The 21,003-nt window shown below is 39.7% G+C and overlaps 1 protein-coding gene across 5 annotated transcripts in view; it reads left to right on the forward strand.

Annotated features, from left to right (window-relative positions):
• Positions 1 to 1,963: 1,963 nt before the first annotated feature.
• coro2b.L (coronin, actin binding protein, 2B L homeolog) overlaps positions 1,964 to 21,003 on the forward strand; it is a 35,222-nt gene continuing 16,182 nt past the window's right edge. The window contains exons 1-2 of one of the 5 annotated variants that reach the window (XM_018250994.2): positions 1,973 to 2,113; positions 17,871 to 17,977. In XM_018250994.2, coding sequence (XP_018106483.1) covers positions 17,912 to 17,977 — 66 coding nt within the window. In that variant the 5' untranslated portion in view covers positions 1,973 to 2,113; positions 17,871 to 17,911. 5 annotated transcript variants of the gene reach the window in all.

A 21,003-nucleotide genomic window follows, 5' to 3' on the forward strand; every position in this document is an offset into this window, starting at 1 on the left:
GGAATTCTCTGCCTGAATCAGTTGTACAGGCCAATACACTGGATAGCTTTTAAAAGGGGTTTGATGGCTTTTTAGCGAGTGATTTAATACAGGGTTATGGAAGATAGCTCATAGTACAAGTTGGTCCAGGGACTTGTCTGATTGCAATGTTGGAATTTTTTTCCCCTTTGAGGCAAATTGGAGAGGCTTCAGATGGGGGGGAGGTTCTTGCCTTCCTCTGGATCAACTGGCAGTTAGGCAGGCTATACATAGACCTAAAAGGTTGAACTTGATGGACGTGTGTGTTTTTTCAACCTAACTTTCTATGTTACTATGTAATTCAGTGGTATGAGGTCCATACAAAATTTCTGTGTCCATCACAGTTTTTGTGTGGTTTTGTCACAATTTGGCATGTGGTAAAGAGAGAACAGCACAGGTTAAGAACCCAAGCATATGCTGCTGTCACCATCATCACTGCAGCTGTGTGTGCTTTTGCACCAGTCATTTAAGCCTATAGCAGCTTGGGCATGAAATTACAGTATGCACTGTGTCAAACTAGCATCAACTTTTATCTGTAGACCTTGGGCAAGTAATGGTGCTGCACAAGACAGGGGTGGTACTGCCATGCTCAAGACAGAACAGTAGCAACAAAACACATGTGCCTCTTATTACTAACAGACCTTTAAGAATATTTTGTAAATACACACACAAGCAGATGCAGATTCAAGTGTTTACTGGCTCCTGCTACCCTGCAAGCATCACTCAAAGTAGTTTCCCTCTAATCCAGAGAATGACAGTGAGTGTCTGACACTGCTTATCTAGATAAACACTTTCTGCTTCAACTTGCATGTTAAATCTGCTCTGTGCTTAGCTTGTGCTTAAGTGACAGTTTAAGCAGGGCTTTAGGCAATATACTTACTGCTCAGGTGAGAGCACATTATCCCTGCTGCTCAGATGAGAGCACATTATCCCTGCTGTTCAAGTGAGAGCACATTATCCCTGCTGCTCAGGTGAGAGCACATTATCCCTGCTGCTCAGGTGAGAGCACATTAGCCCTGTTGTTCAGGTGAGAGCACAGTATCTCTGCTGCTGCTGCTCAGATCAGAGCACAGTATCCCTGCTATTGCTCAGGTGAGAAAACAGTATCCCTGCTGCTGCTGCTGCTGCTCAGATGAGAGCACAGTATCCCTGCTATTGCTCAGGTGAGAACACAGTATACCTGCTTCTGCACAGGTGAGCGCACAATAGCCCTGCTACTGCTCAAGTGAATGCACATTATCCCTGATTCTCAGGTGAGAGCACAGTATCCCTGCTGCTGCTGAGGCGAGAGTGCAGGGATAGCAGATTATCCCTGCTGCTCAGGTGAGAGCAGATTATCACTGCTGCTCAGATGAGAGTGCAGTATCCCTGCTGCTGCTCAGGTGAGAGCACAGTATCCCAGCTGTTGCTCAGATGAGAGCATAGTATCCCTGCTGTTTCTCAGGTGAGAGCACAGTATCCCTGCTGTAGCTCAGCTGAGAGCACAGTGTCCCTGCTGTAGCTCAGCTGAGAGCACAAATCCCTGCTGTAGCTCAGCTGAGAGCACAAATCCCTGCTGTTGCTCATCTGAGAGCACAGTATCCCTGCTGTTGTTCAGGTGAGAGCACAGTAGCCCTGCTGCTGCTCAAGTGAAAACACATTATCCCTGATTCTCAGGTGAGAGCACAGTCTCCCTGTTATTCCTCAAATAGGAGCACCTACCTTGCTCAAATGTGAGCACATTATCCCTGCTGCTCCTCCTACAAACATCAAACAGTGCTACAGAAGAGATTTTAGGGGGTGCATAGACAAACCATGGTAAGTTGTATAAAACCTTCAGCACTCTATTCATTTAGTGCCTCCCTTTAAACTGCAATATGTCTCTGGGCAGGGAAAAGGTTAACAGAACTGCAGAGCTGCTTCCTGCATGATCATTATGAATGCAAAGTGACATCACAACTCGCTAGCAAAGGATGAGAATAATGAGGAGGAGGGGAGGCAGCATAGAGAGTGTGTGTGGAGGCAGCCACCAGGCACACAACTCTGCAGTCAGAATTCAGCAGCTCAGGCACCTGGTCCCTCTGCACTGACACAACTCTGTATGACTGTCACCAAGGTAAGATGAACAATTGCTGTCTCACCTCCTGCTCTTCATGGGTTTTGTTGGGAGGAGGGGCAGAACGTGGATCCTTTGAGTGGAAAGATGATAGAAAGAGTAGCATGCTCATAATATCCCTGTGTGTGCTGCATGGAAATACTAACTGTCAGTTAGAGAGGCAATGTTTGTCAACATGCTGCATTGCAGTAATAATAATGGGCTCAGCAATAGTCACACTTTCAATACCTATCCCATATGCATTATTGATAAGCTTTGGTGTCCAACGTTCAGATTCATTATTTGGTATTATTGTTTTTATAGTTGGTTTGTTAGAGACCTCTAAGTGCTCCAAGCATAGCACACTGAGGTGGGAGGGTATATTCACAGTTATTTGGTTGGGTGGGAGAGTGAGTGTGAAATAAGGAGGTGGGTGTATGGAGTGGCTTACTGAGGACGGGATACCAAGTGTCATCACAAGGGTTGTGACATAGGTGACTGCAGTGGTTTTACATTACAACTGGGTGTGAGGGAAGTTGCTTTAGGTTAAGTTCTGAAAATGAAGGCTCTGTGGGGTAGACACAAGTCACTGAACTTGAATGAGAGTGAACAAAGTGTATATAGATGTTGATAAATGGGCAATTTAAATACATGGGTGATTTTGATGAGAATAGAGATCAGTTGGGGGTTAGTCTGGGTGAGTGGATGGTGGTATAGGAATATAGGGGACAAAAATGATCCACTAGTTTTCAGAACACACACTGTTAGCTAATGTAAAATAGTTTGGTACAAATATAGGGTGTGGTGGGCAAATAAGGAAGAGATGACTCTATGGTAAGTAATAGAGACTAGATTGGATGAGGGTTTTTTTGACTTGTATGGTGACTTGTAGGAAATGGTCATAATATGCCATGATTGAGTGAAGACTGACATTGATTTAGCATGGGATTACGGTATCTGAAGGGAATTATTCCTGGCTGATAGTATGTTTGGTCTGAATTGGATGAAGATATAATCAGTTATGGGTTGTTCATTTTCCATGGCTCTGCAGCATACCCTTTAGCTACTTGAACCAGTTGGGGTACTGCTTAACATTCATCCCCTCTTCTGAATGAGAAGCTGTTCTTTAGCAACAAGATTCAAACCTGAAATTAACATGAGAAAACAACTATGCTATCACTTCTTCTGATTAGTATTAGTCCATCTGTACTCTCTTTGCTCATACCCCATACTCTGTGGTGTTCCATGTGCAGTTGCAGTGAATTGCACTTACCCTGGAACAAATGAGGCTGCAGATTTATAAGTATCTGTAAATGTGTCCGTCTGAAAATAAATATCTAGTGACTGTTTCCTACTGTCTGAGACTTTCATTATTGCTTTTGTAACTATGTCTAAGCTATTGGAACATACTCATCCTAGATTTTAGCATGCCTTTTATTTAGGCTTTTTTTTTAAAGGTAGGGCTAACAGGGATTTTGTCTTGGACCCCCAACATCACTTTCACTTTAAGTGAAAATTAGAGATGCAAGTACAATAGACATATACTGTGTACTTTCTGCTGTTGTTGTTGGAAGGCAAAATCTCTCATGGCTAAAGGCTGCTGGGAGTTGTAGTGCACAGACAGCAGCAGGGCTACATTTTGTTAGCAAAGTCCAGGATGAACATTTTTAATGAATTGGTGGGAAGATGCATATACTGAATCACAGTACAGTAGCTGTAACATTGAAATGTGCTTAGGAGTTTCCTAGGATGCCCATATAACCTTGCCCCAAGCAGCAAGCTTCATTAATGTGATTTATATGGTAGGGGGGAGGATGCTGCAGTGGCGTAGTGTTGCTCTGTGCCAGTGTACAGCAGCTAGGCAGAGTCAATCACATCACATAGGATACAGAGCAGTAAGGAAGGTAAGGTACTGGCCTGTGACCCAGACATCGGAGGATGTCCCAATTTCACATTTAGTATTCATGAGGCATGCTGTTAACTCCATATGTACTCCTCTGTGGTACTAAAGCAGCTGAGCTCTCCCAGACATTCCATAAAATGGGATTTTGTCAGGCCCAATTGCAATCTTATTTACCAACTTGTCCTTTTCCTGTCGAATTGTAAGAGGCCCATTGTTTTCTCTTCCACTGATTCCCATCATACTTCTTCGGTTACTGGGAGTTGAGCTGAATTCCAGAGGGAGACTGCATGTTTGACTGAAATATCTATTATGGGAAATTACTCTGAATGGGATATTCATGTGAAGAGTCATCCATTAGCTCATCATTAAGTATGTATGGAGTTATTCTCTCTGCATTTCCTATCCAGAGGGACCACATCCTTTTTACTGTGACACAGTAACATGCTGTTTTTTTCTAAAAGGTCAAAAGTCATTTTCTTCAGCTTAAATCAGAAAGGAAGCACCTTCTATGTATAAGAAGAATTACAAGGGGGTCTTGATGGTATGTTTGGCTTATCACTACCTACTATAATAAAATGCAGTAAAGGGGTTGACCTTTAAATTAACCTGTAGGATGATGTACACAGTGATATTCTAAAATAAATTGCCATTTGTTTTTATTTTTTATTATTTGTGGTTTTTGAGTTATTTAGCTTTTTATTCAGCAATTCTCCAGTTTGCAATTACAGCAATCTGGTTGCTAGGGTCCTAATTACCCTAGCAACCATGCCATGATAATGGGTTTTCGGATAATACCTGTATTATTATTCTTAGAAACTGACACACAGACAAAAGTTCTGACTGTCTTTCTGCCTAGGAACTTTACAACCTCCAGGACATGGAATTAGATTTCTGCTAAGGGTTGAGTTAACTTCCATATACCAAAGGAGATAGGCCGGGTCAGATATGTTATGTTTTGGTAGCTGAGGATGAGTAGAGTATAACAGTGCTTTATTAGCAGAGTCATGCAGCCATTACACAACAGTAAGCAACTCTAACACCACATTTACTCTTGGCATGACATAGTTCTTTATAGCAGTAAGAGCAGTTTCATAAGTCTCATCAGGTAATGGGAATGTATAGAATATATGCTGTCCCTCTGCTCATAGGCAGTGAATAAGTAAAGCACGCTTTCTAGCAGCAGAAATCTCCCCTTGGTCAGCAGCAAAAATGTAATTTTCAAACATACGGATCCAAGCAGTAAAAGGTATGGTAGGCTCACCAGGGATTGGAAGAAAAGATGCAGGCTGCTGCAGAGGTAGAAGAGACATTTGGTCGCCAAATTATGTTTTGGTAGCCGAGGATGAGTAGAGTATAACAGTGCTTTATTAGCAGGCTCATGCAGCCATTACACAACAGTAAGCAACTCCAACACCACAAGATATAACTGGGGTCAAGAGATCCAAGAACACACTAACCATGTGGCAGTTTAGGACAGCAGATTTATCAAAATGTTAGTTTAGATTTTCGAACCGTATTTATCAAATGGTGAGTTCTATCTTTTACCCATTGGTAAATACAATGTGGAATAAGACAAGAGTACCCAGTAACGCTTGGTAAAGACAAACCGGTAGAAATAGAATTTTCAACATTATTTGTCCACCAGAGACCCTTTTTTCACTTATAACATAATATGAAAACAAGTACAGTACGCAAAGTGAACAGTGAAGATGATTGTACATTTGTGCATATTTTACTGATAGATGGCTTTTGTGCTTTGTCAGGATTGTGCAAATGGCTGTATTGATTGTGCTTGGTTCTAATTACATGCCTTGTACACAGCTGCCCTGTTTTAATCACTGCTTTGTATATGACTCTACTGAATCAGACTTCTGAATATTTAAATTTTTCCATTTACAGTGTTACTATTTTTATTTTTAAAAAGAACATTTGTATTTAGGGGTGCAGCTTTACTTCTTGCATTGCATAGGTTTTTGAATAAGAGAAATGGTCTGTCTGTGCTCGTTGTCTTCTTTTAGTTGATGCTGTTATTGATGCATTATGTTAATGGATAACAAGGAACAAATTTAAGCTTCAGAAGTAGGGGCCCTTCCTGGTGATCACATTAAAGTTACATGAGGGCCAAGCAAGAGGAGTTGTTGCACGTCAGCTGGGAGATGTTGGGCGAGGAAGAGATCGAAGACTCACAGTATAAAGAGAGAGGGTCAATTCTTCCTCATGTAAATCAAATGAGTCCACATGCAGATTAATTAGGAAGGTTAATCTGTGTTCTGTTGCCAAAGTACAGGTGCCATTATGGTCCATGTAGAAGAGTAGGGCAAGGATTTATTCTGAGGCAATAACATGCATGTTCCAGCTGCTACTATTAGACTAACACTATTGCCACAATTGGGTTTGTGCTGTTATTGGCAAATGCCCTCCGTTTTGCTACATTGATAATTCTGAGTGAGATTAGCAGGTGTAGATTTTGTTACAGTTTCACCATAGGAACTGGAAAATGAGATCCTTATTTAAACATACCCATTAATATCAGCATTTGTTATTTTGCAAAATGTCTTCTTTTTTGGCATAATTTGACATACTTCTCCCCCATAACAAAAAAATTATAAAGTATAAAATAGACAACATCAACAAAGTCTCTTAGTGGTGATTATGGGCCTTGTCTACAAAGTGAGGTATAAAAAAAACAGGAGCAGAACAGTATTTTTTTTTCTCTGCAGTTCTTGTATTTTTTTTCTTGAAATGATATACAGATATGGGGTCCATTATCCGGAAACCCGTTATGGAAAGGCCATCTCCCATAGACTCCATTTAATCCAATTTTTTTTTAAAGGTTTCATTTTCCTCTGTAATAATAAAACAGTAGCTTGTACTTGATCCAAACTAAGATATAATTAATCCTTATTGGAAGCAGAACCAGCCTGTTTGGGTTTATTTAATGTTTACATGATTTTCTAGTAGACTTAGATATGAAGATACAAATTATGGATATATCCATTATCCAGAAAGCCCCACGTCCCGAGCATTCTGGATAACAGGTCCCATACCTGTAGTATAAATCCAGTCTCCTTCAGTCGGTACTCAATTTCCCATTATACCATTGTCAATTGCCTTGCATGCTTTTTTTTGTTAATTAGCTGGTTTCTGCTTCATTATTTTAGTAGTCAGGAGCATTGTACACAGAATAGCAAGGGGCAGACAGATCTTGTTTTCAATAGCAATTACATTCACAAATAATGTTAAAAACATTGAAGTATTTGCTTCATCTAGGTGTGTGGGTGATGGTGACAATGGTGCCACCTAGTGGTGGGCATTTTGGATCCCTGAAATCCTTATGAAGGGGGGATTCACCTTTAAAGTAACTTTTAGTATGTTATATGTGCATGACCAATTTGAAGCAACTTTTCAATTGGTTTTCATGATTAATTTGTTATAGTTTTATAGTTATTTGCCTTTTTCTTCTGACTTTTAGCAGATTTCAAATGGGCGTCGCTGACCCCATCTAAAAACAAATGCTCTGTAAGGCTACAAATGTATTGTTAATGCAAATTTGTATTACTCCTCTTTCTATTTAGACCCTCTCCTAGTCATATTCCAGTCTCTTATTCAAATCAATACACGGTTGCTAGGGTAATTTGGACCCTAGCTACCAGATTGTTTAAAATACTTCTGAATAAAAAGCTAAATAACTCAAAAAACACAAAATAATAAAAAATTAAAATCAATTGCAAAGTGTCTCAAAATATCACTCTCTACATCATACTATATGGTGAGTTTAGGCAGAATCTCTTGTAGTAATGTTTGTGAACTTGTATGTGTATGGTGAGAAAGTGAGTGTGTAAGGCTGCTAGGGGGTGTAAGCAAGCTTTTGTAAGTGCCACTGGGGGTGTCTTGCTTTGATTATAAGTAGTGATGGGCGAATAAATTCGTCTGGCACAAATTTGCAATGAATTTCTGCAAATTCGAAGCGAATTTTCACCGCCGGCGAACAAATTCGTGAATCTCCCGTGACAATTTGCCGTGGAAAATTTGCTGGCATCAATTTCCGGTTTTCACAATTTTTTTCCTGAAAATGTCAGATTTTCAAGATTTTTTTGTGAAAACCTTAAAATTTCACAATTTTTTTTGTGAAATCCCTTAAATTTCACGATTTTATGTGAAAACCTTAAAATTTCACAATTTTTTGTGTGAAAACGTCTGAATGTCATGATTTTTTGTGAATATGTTCAAATTTCACGATTTTTTCGTGAACTTTCAGATTTCATGCTTTTTCGTGAATTTTTCAAAATTTTTTCGCAGTTTCGCATATTTTGCTGGAAATTGGCCAATGTTTTGCTGGAAATTCTCCCATCACTAATTATAAGGCACATCTGTTGAGTCCATTTGTGTGTGTTACAGCTTACTGAGAGAGTGTATACATCTGACAACTGCTTTACATTGCCTTTGTAAACATATGTTTTTGGAAAACCTCCAGTATTAGAATTCATTTTATTAGTCATTCTCTTTGGGACATTTTGGGGACAATAAGTTACCGTTAGAAGCTTTGGACTTCCTTCTTAAATTGTGAGAGTCTTATAAGTGACTTACAACTTTATCTTTATTTAATAGTTGAATCCATTCTGAAGAGTGAAGAGTTCCGCAATTTAAGCTGGTTCTTTTGGGATATGGTACGGATGATATTGGTAGATCAAATTCATATTGCCATGAAAGTATTACTACTAAGAAAGTATTATTTTACTATTGTTTATTCTATTTTTTTGATGATATTTGAGTGAACAATGTACTGCATATTGTGCATAACAGTTTTTGTTCTCTTGAAATTGGACATGTTTTAATTTTACTTTGCGGTTATGCAAAAAAATTTAATAAAAAGACTTGAAAAGAAAAGAATGAATAAACGAGTGTTTATATGAGGGATATACCATGTCCAGTATTGCGTTTGGAATTTGGCTGAATCCCAGCACTTTTGCCTGTATTTGGGCAAATATTAAGAGTTCAGCCAAACCCTTAAATTGCCAAACTTAGAAATGTAGATTACAATTTTTTTTTCAGTTTTGCCAAGGATTCAGCATTTAATGGGATCCAAAAATGTTGGATTCAGACAATCTCTATATCCATGAGTGCTCATATACTTCCTGAAGGTGGGAATGAAGAAATTGAAGGAATTGACTGTGGTTCAGTGCCAGGAAAAAGCAAGTCTAACACTTTTTTTTTTTTTAAAAAAAGGGTTTGTTTAATGGAAAATTACCTAAGAGCTAAAATAAATATAATGGGGACTCCGGCTCAACAGCATTTTTTCGTATCAGCAATACTGGGTTTGTAACAACAACTTCTGGAAAAATACTGGGATTGATTTATTAAGGTGCATATCGTTGAAAAAAACATGGCTGTGCCACTTAATATTGTAAGCAAGTATATTGAGGCTGGACCTTAACATGACAAGAGGGAGCTCTGCAGCTACAACATACAACGTGCATTGAAGCATTTGCTGTTATTGTGTTCATGTTGTATCTAGAAACTAGTGCAGTGTGGCAGCCATTGGTGTGTAAAAAGAAGCGGAGAGGCCAAAATTTTTACACAACCCCCAACCCCATTCTGGAATTACCACTGTCCACTACCATCACAACTTGTTGCTCACACCCACCATAGTTAAGCCAGTGGTGTCAGCCTAAGATCAGAGGGGCAGTCATTTCATGACCCAACAAATGTGGCATGTAAAACAAGTTCATATTGCTGAAGGAACATAAAGACAAGTCCCTTATATTAAAAAGACTGATACTTTAAACCAAAAAAATGAAGGGAACACTGTCTAAAAAGGCCTTATGTCCATATTGTGTAGACTGGGTAGGTCAATAGGGTACAGTATGTAAAGAAGTTTTTGGTCTTGAAACTATTTCTATACTTAATTTGGCACCCCTAGGACTATAAAACCCTACTATAGATGAATAGGATTATGGATGCTAGTTCTATGCATTTAGCAATAAGTTGTAGTATGACATGGCGTTTCATAATGTATGTTAATAGTCATCTTGTGACCTTCTAAATTTGCCTATGAAAAGTGTTGCTTTAGAAATAAGGAAAATAATCTCTTTCTGACTTGTGATAAACTAAGAACTATTATCTAATGAGGTCACAGCATTCCTGGTCCACAATACTAAGCTAGGTCTGTTTAATAAGATGAATTTGCTTTGTGGTGGAAGTTTACTCTGTAATATGGACAAATGTAGATGACGTCTCTGTTTATGCCTTTGTTTAAAGGAACAGTAACACCAAAAAATGTAAGTGTTTTAAAGTAATGAAAATATCATGTAGTGTTGCACTGCATTGGTAAAACTGATCTTTTTGCTTCAGAAACACTACTATAGTTCATATAAACAAGCTGCTGTGGAGCAATGGCGGAATTTGAAAAACGGCTAAATGGCACAGGTTAACTAATGGATAACAGATAACACCATTAAACAGACAGAGCTTATCTGCTATCTGCTGTGTAACTTGAGCCTTTTCTCCTTTGAATGGCTGCCCCCATTGCTATACAGCAGCTCATTAATATAAACAATAGTAGTGTTTCTTAAGCAAACACACCAGTTTTACTAGTGCAGGGCAACACTGCATTATATTTTCATTGCTTTAAAACATTTTTATTTTTTGACGTTACTGTTACTTTAAGGCCATCACTAAAGCCTGGATAGTTCCTGTCTTGTAGAAGGGACATTTATTCAATTGAAATGGGATTATGTGTAGTGGCAATCAGGGACAGGAGATAGGTCAGGTCTTGCAAGTTGGGTTGAATAGGAACCCTGTTTACAGAAGGAAACGAGTGCTGTATTTCTGGTCATGTGTAAGGATGTAATGTGCCTAGAGGATGAACCCACACATATCCCTTGAACCCAAATAGATTGGGTTTTATCCAAGTGGATATTATTAACAATGCTGCCTCTTTTATCATGTTCTCTTAGCAACCAGCCAACAGCACCAGCCAGTTTCCTAGGAGCCTGCTGCACATCACTCTAACGAAACTAAAAATACCTTATAAACTGTTCCACTGAAATAGAAAAGACGCCTATGAGTCAATTTCATGATGATAATGAAGGGGAAAATATGCAGTAGATACATAGGCACACAGAGTGCTGTCTTTAGAAAAATGCAATGATTAAGAATGTCTTTGTTGCCAGTGTAAGGCTGTAGTAAAATGAGTGGCACCATTACTCTACTTGTAGCTTTACCCCCAATATGTGTTCTGGATGAGATTTATAATCCTCATGGGGTGAGCCCTCGCAATGGTGTGTAGGCAGAGTGTAACACACTGTAATCAGTGGTATAAATGAAGAATGCAAGCCAGTGGTTCTTGGAAAAATAACGGAACTGATTTATTTAGAACAGATCCACGTGGGAGAGTAAAACAACTATACAGAATACAACCATGGTTTAGTCAATACATACTCACAATGAAGACCATTGGTAGTGCATTCCCTCTTTAGAACTTGACAGAGGGGTATATGCAGTCCACCCAGAGTTTCTCCTGTTACCTCTGGGGATACCTCTTAGTGAACAAGAGAAGATCGGCACACAGGCATTCAAATTGCAGTGTATACCTGCTCGTTTATTTGTGCGGAATGCAACGTTTCGGGGTCACGCCCCTTTGTCAAGGGGCGTGACCCCGAAACGTTGCATTCCGCACAAATAAACGAGCAGGTATACCCTGCAATTTGAATGCCTGTATGCCGATCTTCTCTTGTTCTATGGCAGATGTGAGGTTGCCGGAGCCTCTAAGACTGAGCACCAGGCTGAACTGGACATGGGTGTGCGCTGGTTCTATCTATTCTGATTGATACCTCTTAGTGGACACCTCTTACTGGAACCCAGGTGGGAATTTATCTAGTCCCTATAACCTGCTTCTGGTTCCCTGACTAGGCAGCAATGCCCTTGGAATATAATTCTTTCAATCACTCCTTGGTGGAGCCAAGATACCTGTATGCTCATCTAGGTAGCCCTAATCTGTCTTTCTTTCCTAGAAAGACTTGTGACAGGATCTAACTACTCCTTAATAATCCTGCACTAAGGCTGGCTCCACTGGAGATGCCACTCCACTTAGGAGAGTCTCTGGCAAAGACCTCTGGCAAAAAGACCTGAGACCATATGGCACAGTCATTATATATTATTACACAGTGCCACCTAGCGCCCAAACTTGGAATTATTAGGAGTCATGTTGTAAATCCCTTCCTTAGACTAATGGTCCCCTTTGTGCCTAATCCTTAGGGGAATGCAAAGTAAATGGAGAATACATTTATCAGTCCCCTACACCAGCATTGGCTCATTATAGTTAATGGGCCAGAAATGCTAGCTACCCCAGATAATCCTAGATGATATTTTTATATGCGCTGTTCCCTGCACATACTTGAGTTTGACCATTTCTGTTATTGCCTGGATCTGTAGACCCACCCACCCAGTTATCAATCTGCCACTTTCTTTATGAAAGATTCTACATGGGCCATTGGAAAAACTCACTAAAGAGGCTATTTTCTCAAGCAGTTAGCACTTCCGTCCAAATACCTGCTTTTGCATTTCAAAAAGATTAATGGTACTGTAGATATCTCTTCCATCAGCTGATTGCAAGTAAGAAGCTTGGGCTCTGTAAAGGCATCTAATCATTGTTAGTACGGTACTATTTAAAGATAATGAGTTTCACCGCTGGAGTTAGAGAGGAATTAAGATGTCAAATGGTTGATAATGGCCCCTTTCCAGGAACAAGAAATATAGACAGTAGTCTGTTGATGCCATCAAAATCTTTCAATGCTGTCAATGCTTGGCAGAAGGATGATAACGTGCAATGCTACAAAATATATTATTATTATATAGGTATGGGTCCAGAATGCTTGGGACCTGGGGTTTTCCGGCTAAGGGATCTTTCCGTAATTGTTTTGCCTCCAATAAGGATTAATTTTGTCTTAATTTGGATCCAGTACAAGGTGCTGTTTTATTATTACAGAGAAAAAAAAATTAAAAATAGAATTATTTGCTTATAACGGAGTCTATTGGAGTTAGCCTTCCTGTAATTTTGAGCTTCATGTTTTTTATACGACAGATTTCTTTGCAGGCAGCATAAAATAATAAATCCCTCTACCAGATCAGCGGATAAGCTGCTTTTCAATGGCACACAGACAGGATAATGGGAAAATCCAGGTCAGGTCTGCAGTGCCAGTCTAGAGGGATGTGTAGCATTAAAGAGGACTAATGATGCTACTTCATTATGTGTTGTGAAAGGTAATTATTGTTATTATTATCCTTTACTTACATCATTTATATAGTGCTTACATGTTTGCAAAGGACATTACAGAGATCGTTCATCAATTGTGTCAGGTCCTGCCCCAGTAGAGCTTACATTTTAAAAAATAATAAAGTTACTCTCCAGATTTCCCCATATATTTATAAATGAGTTTTCACGATTTAAAACAGGCAAGTTTTTCTCATCAAGTTCATCAAACTGAATTTGGCCCTGTGCAGTGTCGGACTGGGACACCAGGGGCCCACCCAAAAACCTTTGACCAGGGGCCCACCAATTAATCTTAGACCAGGGGCCACTCTCAGTACTATTTTCTTCCTCTCCTCACTTAACCTCTATTCTCCTAGTCACTTTCTTTTACATACTATAATCTATTATTCCATCTATTTAGCCTCTTTGTTCTCATAGGATTTGGGAATAGATATGAAATATGCCAAATGTCTAACAGCATGAGGGCCCACTGACACCTTGGCCCACCGTGACTTTTCCTGGTATCCCGGTGGGCCAGTCCGACACTGGCACTGTGTCCTTCAAGATATGGAAAGCCAATACACAATGATAACGCAGACGGTAATGTGAGTGACCTTTTGTATATATTTCTTGCCTTTGCAGTAAGCCTAAAGAAAGCAAGTATAATTCCAGCCATCCTAGTGCTTTGTACATTGAGCAGAAAATAACTGTATTCTCCCACCTATTCTGCAGGGCAAAAGCATTTGCTTAGTTTTCATTGGTTCTCTTCCAGTCAGAGTTCATAATCGTGTTCCATTTAATAGCGAGAAGGAAGAAGCAATCAATTTAGTATGTCAGCCGGCAATTCAGCGATTAGAGAGGAGTATTGGCCAGCTATGCATTTTTATAATTGCAGTGTGTAAGGACTCACCCTGGTGGTCTAGTGGGCAGCAGGGTCCACCGCTGCTCCTTCGGCGTGGACGCCCGCCATGTTCCTTCCTTATTCTTCTGTGCCGGCACGCTTCCAGGTTTATGCGCCGGCGTGATGACGTTACGCGCAATGGCGCGAAACTCAAAAAGTATAAAAGGGGATTTCAGTGTACAAAACATTGCCCGTTGTTAGGTTCAATTAGCTTGTTCCTGGGTGTGTTATTCTTCGTGAATCCTATTGATCTTCTGTGTATTAACCCTTGCCTACCTGCCTGACTACTCTGATCCCAGCTTGCCTGTGATTACTCTGACCTCTCCAATCTTTGCCTGTCCACTTACTATCCTTCGCTCTCCAATCCTGATTCCGGCCTGTCTGACTATTCTCTGCTTGTGCTGGCCCGGCCTGCCTGTTTCCAAGTGGTGTTCTTCTTTCCAGTATCCTGGTGAGACCTGGCGGCATCAGGGCTGTCGCCTCAGGCGGCAGCGCCCCACTAGGTACCAGGGGCAGCAAAAATGCTGCCCCTGGTACTTTAAGAGCGAATTTCCGGGGGATGGGGGGCAGTAGAAACTGCTGCTGCCTCAGGCGGCGGAGGGGCCAGAATCGCCCCTGGGCGGCATCCAGTTAGCCAACGGCTCCTCCCAAGGTGAAAGGCGGCGGTTATAGGCAGAAGTGAGAGCCGAGACCAGGGAGATTAGCTTGAGTTCTGGATTTAGGGTGCCGTTCGTGACACAGTGTTTTTGCAATGTTCATATTTGGGATATTGTTTTTCAGGAGAATTCACACATTGTCAGGAGGAGTAATACAATGCAAAAGGATTCATGAGCTTCCTGTGTGTATTGTGTGTTAGGTTGTAATGTACAAATAAAGGAAGTCTGATTGAAGGAGCCACAGGAGAGTGCCTGCGATGCTATACATATTTTATTAAACATTGAGATTTAGCAAACCTATATAAAGGCTGCATTATAGGGATGGGTAAAGTGGGGAGATCCAGAGGTTGTTGATGCTTAATGGGGTTGTTCACATTTTTATGATGTAGAGCGTGATATTTTTACTTATTTGTGGTTTCTCGGTTATTTAGCTTTTTTCAGCAGCTCTCCAGTTTGCAGTTTCAGTATTCTGGTTGCTAGCAAACAAGCACTGATTTACACAGCAGACTGAAATATGCATAGGAGAGGACCTGAATAGAAAAATGAATAGTAAAAAGTAGTAATAACAATACATTTTTTTTGAGGTTTTTTTTTTAGATGGGGTCAGTGACCCCTATTTGAAAGCTGGAAAGAGTCAGAAGAAGAAGACATATGATTAAAGACCAATTAAAAAGGTGCTTAGAATTGGCCATTCTATAGCTATATACTAAAAGTTAACTTAAGGGGCAAATCAAATCCAAAATAAAGAATTATATATATGCAAACCAACAAGTTGGAAGCCAGGATTTGTATTAGCTATAGCTCCTGAAATTGTCAAAGGGCTCTAACTAATTGTCAAAGGCTCCAGCCAAACAAAGTCATGACCCATAACACAAATGCATTAGTGCCAGTAGGGACAGAAGTAGATACAGTAATGCTTCCGGCATGGAAATAACCCATGCAAGATCACTTAATAATAACTAAAAGATTTACTAAATCATTCCTCACATACACACAAAAAGCCAGAAACAATCAAGGGGATCAGAACGTATTTAAATGTATTTATAGGGAAAGATTATCCAGTGGATTACGTTGCATGGTTTGGAAGCTTTTTAGCCTTCATTAAATATGTTCTACAAAATGAAACACAACAGGTTTAGTTAAATGTTTAGCTATAAAAATGGCCAACATTATTAAATTTTTTGGAGTAATTGTGATTTATACCTCATCACCCACCATAATGACTTGTTTTTCAAATCATGGGTTATTTGCCCATTATGCCTTCAGCGTGCAATTGGTACAGCTCAGAACCAATTGCTGCTAAACTGCCCCCACCTCAGTATCTTACACTCACTGTTTGATCTCTGCCACCTGTTTTTGCTGCACTTGTCCCTCTGTCACTCTGATTTTCTTGCTCACTCGCTCACCTTCTGCTTACAATACTAAGCACTCCTTCCGAATTAGAGACGCACCGGGCTGAAAGAAGCAGCATTGTCTTCCTCAAAGCCACACAGAGGTAAAAGAAACGCAACAAAAAAAATCTTCCCTTGTTAGTACTATTTCTGGAAAAGGATGAAAAAAAATCACAAATTTGGGTTTGGTGATTCTATATTGGGATCATAATGTTGTACCTGGACCATTACTAGAATAGTTGATTATTTTGGGTGTGGGTTGTAAGTCAATGTTCATGAAAGTGAGTTGTACTGTACTTTACTGAAATTATTTCTGTGGTAGAGCTGTATGTTGCATGTATACCACTGAGCTGTCAGTAGAAGCATTGTGTATTACAGAATATTTTTTAATATTATAATCAACAGTGGTTTATACTTTACAGGCAGTGTGCCCTCAATTTTTTCTTTTTTGCCTTGGCTTACTGAATTAAGTGTATTCTGGGGTACAATGTGTTAAGCACAACCATCTGTGCCGGAAGAAACGCACACTATGTGTGTTCATGTTAATTGCAGCAACTTTGTATAAGGCACAGTTTTCCTGCAAATTCCAAGATGCGAGCTTCTTGAGTGGGTTGACAGATGGAAGGATTGTGTTGCCATGGCTGAGAGAATATAAGGGGGGCATGCCTACAGAAACTTGTAATCCCAAACCTGCAGTAAATGTTTTATAGAATTGTATTGTTGATAGCAATAGAAAATTAGTTGCTGTGATCTAGAGAGTTGCTACCTGTTTCCTGAATTTCCAACTTGGTACGTTATCAAACCATATGTATAAGAGACAATGCAAGCCTTATGAATCTTTGTAAATCATATGCCAACCCCCCTGTTAAAGAGATACTGAAATCAGAAAATAACCTTTTTTTTTATTATTTATCATAAAATTGTCTTTGAATGCTATTTATAATTTTGCCATAAAAATATCTGTCTGATGCCCCATGTTCCTGTATGTGGGGGCTGCCATATTTGTGCAGCAGTAGTCCGTTAGCATTAGAAACTCTGACAGGTTAAAAAATAAACAACCCCTTAATTTAAAAAACGCTACCCCCTCCCCCCCCAGCCTAGATGCCCCCTTGGCAAATGCACCTAACTCTTTACTTACCCCTCTGTGCAGATTCTGTCCAGCAGAGTTCATTGGCGCCATCATCAGCCACTTCACTAATCTTCGGAATGAGACTGGTAAAGCGGCACATGCGCAATTGGAGAAGTTTCCTGTTTGGCGACAACTGCGCATACAACGAAACTCACAAGAATTGCAGACGCGCCGGTCTCATTCCGAAGATTACCGAAGCAGCTGAAGATGGCACTCATGACCTCCACTGGACAGAATCTGCACAGAGGGGTAAGTAAAGAGTTCGGAGCATTGGCCCGAGGGGGCAGCTAGGCTGCGATTCAGGGAGATTAGTCTTTGGGACGATTAATCTCCCCGAACTGCTTCCCCTGCCTTCCCGCCAGCTAGAATGGAAATTGCTGGCGGGATCGCACTCTGATCACTTCGTTTTCCGGAGCGGAAGTGTGATGTTGAATAGGGTATAAGAGTACCAGTTATTAAATACAATTGTATGTAAAATGGAAATATCTAGAAGTGTATAGCTGAGATTTATAAAAGTGCCTTCCCCTGTTGTTGCATGCCTCTGGAAGTGTTTTGATTTAAAAAACTGGAAGGATCCAGTGGAGACTATATGCCTTTCTACCGACCACTTTATGAATGGGAGAGACCTTCACCGCCTCCATACGTTCATTTTAAGGTTGGTATTTATGTGTGTGTTGGTCTATATACATAGACTATGTACATAGACTAGAGGAGATTAGACAATAGATCTTAGAAATATAATAGTAGATTATAAAGTTATAAAGTTAAGTTTAAGTATGCTGTAGAATGGCTAATTCAAAGGAACATTAATTTTTTATAGTTTTTGAAATATTTGCCTTTTTCTGAATCTTTCCAGCTTTCAAAGTGGCTCACTGACCCCATCTAAAAAAACAAATGTTCTGTAAAGCTACACATTTAGGAGGTTATTTATCAAAATCTGAATTTATCTCATTATTTTCTGTAATATATATGCTGACCCAATCGGCACAGGTTATTTCCCCTTATTTATCAATACATTTTCCCAAAGATTTCCTTTGTGGGAAAAAGCTGTGAAAAAATAAAATTGTGAAAAATTTGGTTCGTACAAGTTTTTCGGAATTTCTGCATGAAAACCATGAAATCTTCAGATTATTGCACGAAACCCAGCGAAGATCAGGATATCTTCAGGACTTCTCCCATTGACTTATAAACAACCTTGGCAGGTCTGAGATGCCGGATTTTGGGATTTGTACTTTTTTTCATCCTTGGGGTATAATAAATACCAAAAAATTTGAGGGTTTTTTTTCACAAATTATTCGGGTTTTGTAAAATAACATGAATATTTGGCATTCAGACTTTAATAAATAGCCCCCTTATTGTTATTGCTTTTTTTACTCATCTTTTCTATTCAGGCTTCTAGTCATATTCTAGTCTCTTATTCAAATCAATGCATGGCCACTAGGGTATTATGGACCCTAGCAACCAGATTGCTGATATTGCAAACTTGGAGAGCTTCTGAATAAAAAGCTAAATAACACCAAATAAAAAAAAAAAAGTGAATTGTCTCAGAATTTCACTCTCTACATCATTAAAAAATGAATTCAAAGGTGAACAACCCCTTTAAGGGCTGTTGCAAATTTATGGCATCTTTAACCCATGTAGATTAGGATATTGGGAAGTTGAGGAAAATAAAAATGTCTTTGCAATGTTAAAAACTACTGTATCCAAGCCATTGGCTATGCTTAGCGTGGGCTGTGAGAATAAAGGTGACTGCACACTGGCAATAATGGAGCCCCAATCACTCAGGCATTGTAACACATTGCATTTATTTTTCCTCCTCCGCGCTGATTATACTGACGTCACTGTACCATGAGAACTGGCAGCTGGGAGGAGGGCAAAACAGATCAGCAGCTAATGTGTCTCAAGCATAATAAAGTGACTTTATTTTCTACTTCCAAATGATATTGTGCTGCCCACATTGCAGCATCGGTATACTGTATGTACTGCTGTCCTGCTGCAAATATTGTATCTCTACAAAGATATGTATGAATACACTTCATGATAACACTGACAGAAATATATATATAGATATATATATATATATATATATATATAAAAATAAAGTGATAACATGATGTCTGTTTTGTTCTATTGTTCTGTATGTAGCACAGCAAGATTAGAAGTAATTTTTTTCCTCTCTTAGACAAGAACATTGTGAATTTCTAACAGATGGCTGATAGAAAACAGGACAGATTAATAGAACAAGTAGGAACATTCCTGCTCCCATGTTCTGATATGGTATGCTACTGCCTAGCAATTGCATCTATCTGGCACAACGCACACTGGTTGATTTTGGGCAGAATATGCACATTTTACACGAGTGGGCAAAATGGCATCTGTGTACACAGAGATTAAATTGAAGGTATATAAATTCCATTTAGGGGCCAAAGCTGAATTCTCAGAGCTTCTGAGACAATGATCACTTCCCTTAGAGTAAGTGTCAGTTCAAAGCACTAGTATATTGACATATATATTGATTGCTATTGTTATTGCTGCAAAATCCACTTTGCTCTTTTCAGTGATTGCAAACAGTGGTGTAACTAGTGTGCACTGCCCCCCCCAGCCCACTATCCCATCTGCATCCTCCCTGCCTACTTACAGGTAAGAGAGTGGCTGGGAGGGGGGAATTTTATGAATTATAGGGGACCCTGCAGTCTGGTCCCCTGTTCCCTGCCCAGCTGATCTGAATTTGAACTGCCAGATATAAATATAATAATGTATATTGGGGTTTTTTTTACACAAATATACATAATTCCATAAATTGAAAGTAAACCACAATAGTCTATTCCTGGCTTGTACAACCAATTTTTTTTTTTTTTTTTTTTTTTTTTATTGTTATGTATTGTGGCATTGGAACTCTGCTTTTCAGAGAATCTGTGCACCACTCGTGATAGAAAGCAGAGGAACTTCCCCTGAATCCATCACACCAGAAGGCACAAGGTGAGAGCAGGGTAGCATTACATTGTGAGCCTAAGGGGGTTTGGGAAATGGTTCCTATAAGTATCATAGTTTCCTTTTAATCTGGCGAATCAGATATGTCTGTGATGGGGGGCAGGCGCCCTAGGCAACACGTCCAGGCAAGTCGCTGCCTACCCCTAGTTCTGGCCCTGGTCTGTGATACAAATACATTTATTTTTACGTTTCGATTATGCACTTTTTTCACATATGACTAACTGAATGAGCTCATGTGAAAAATTGTTTTTTTTACCTCTACGGTTACAGCAAATCATCATTAGATTACTGTATGTGCAAATCTGATAAAGTATTTTACTAAATACTATATTGTACAGAACTGGTTAATGCTAATCTGTGTTTGTGGGAGAGGCCTCAGAGAGAGAGGGGCATTGTGAACAAGATTGGGGGAAATGAGGGAGGGCGATAGCAGCAGACAGTGAAACCTTTGTCACCCCACACCCTGCGGCTCCACATGTGCTACTGTATGCATGTCATTCACATTATGATTATCATCACATTGTAATAAGTAGCCAGAGAGTTGGATTCCCCTGCTAACTTACATGTTTAGCTTTTCACATATTGGGTATTGCTTGAATCCCATGCCCTTTAACTCCACGTGTGTGTGTATATGTATATTGTATATATATGTGCACTGGGCTTTGTTGGAAAGGGTTGAACTTAATGGAC

The sequence above is a fragment of the Xenopus laevis genome, chromosome 3L (genome assembly GCF_017654675.1).
Source record: "Xenopus laevis strain J_2021 chromosome 3L, Xenopus_laevis_v10.1, whole genome shotgun sequence".
NCBI classification, from domain to species: Eukaryota; Metazoa; Chordata; class Amphibia; order Anura; family Pipidae; genus Xenopus; species Xenopus laevis.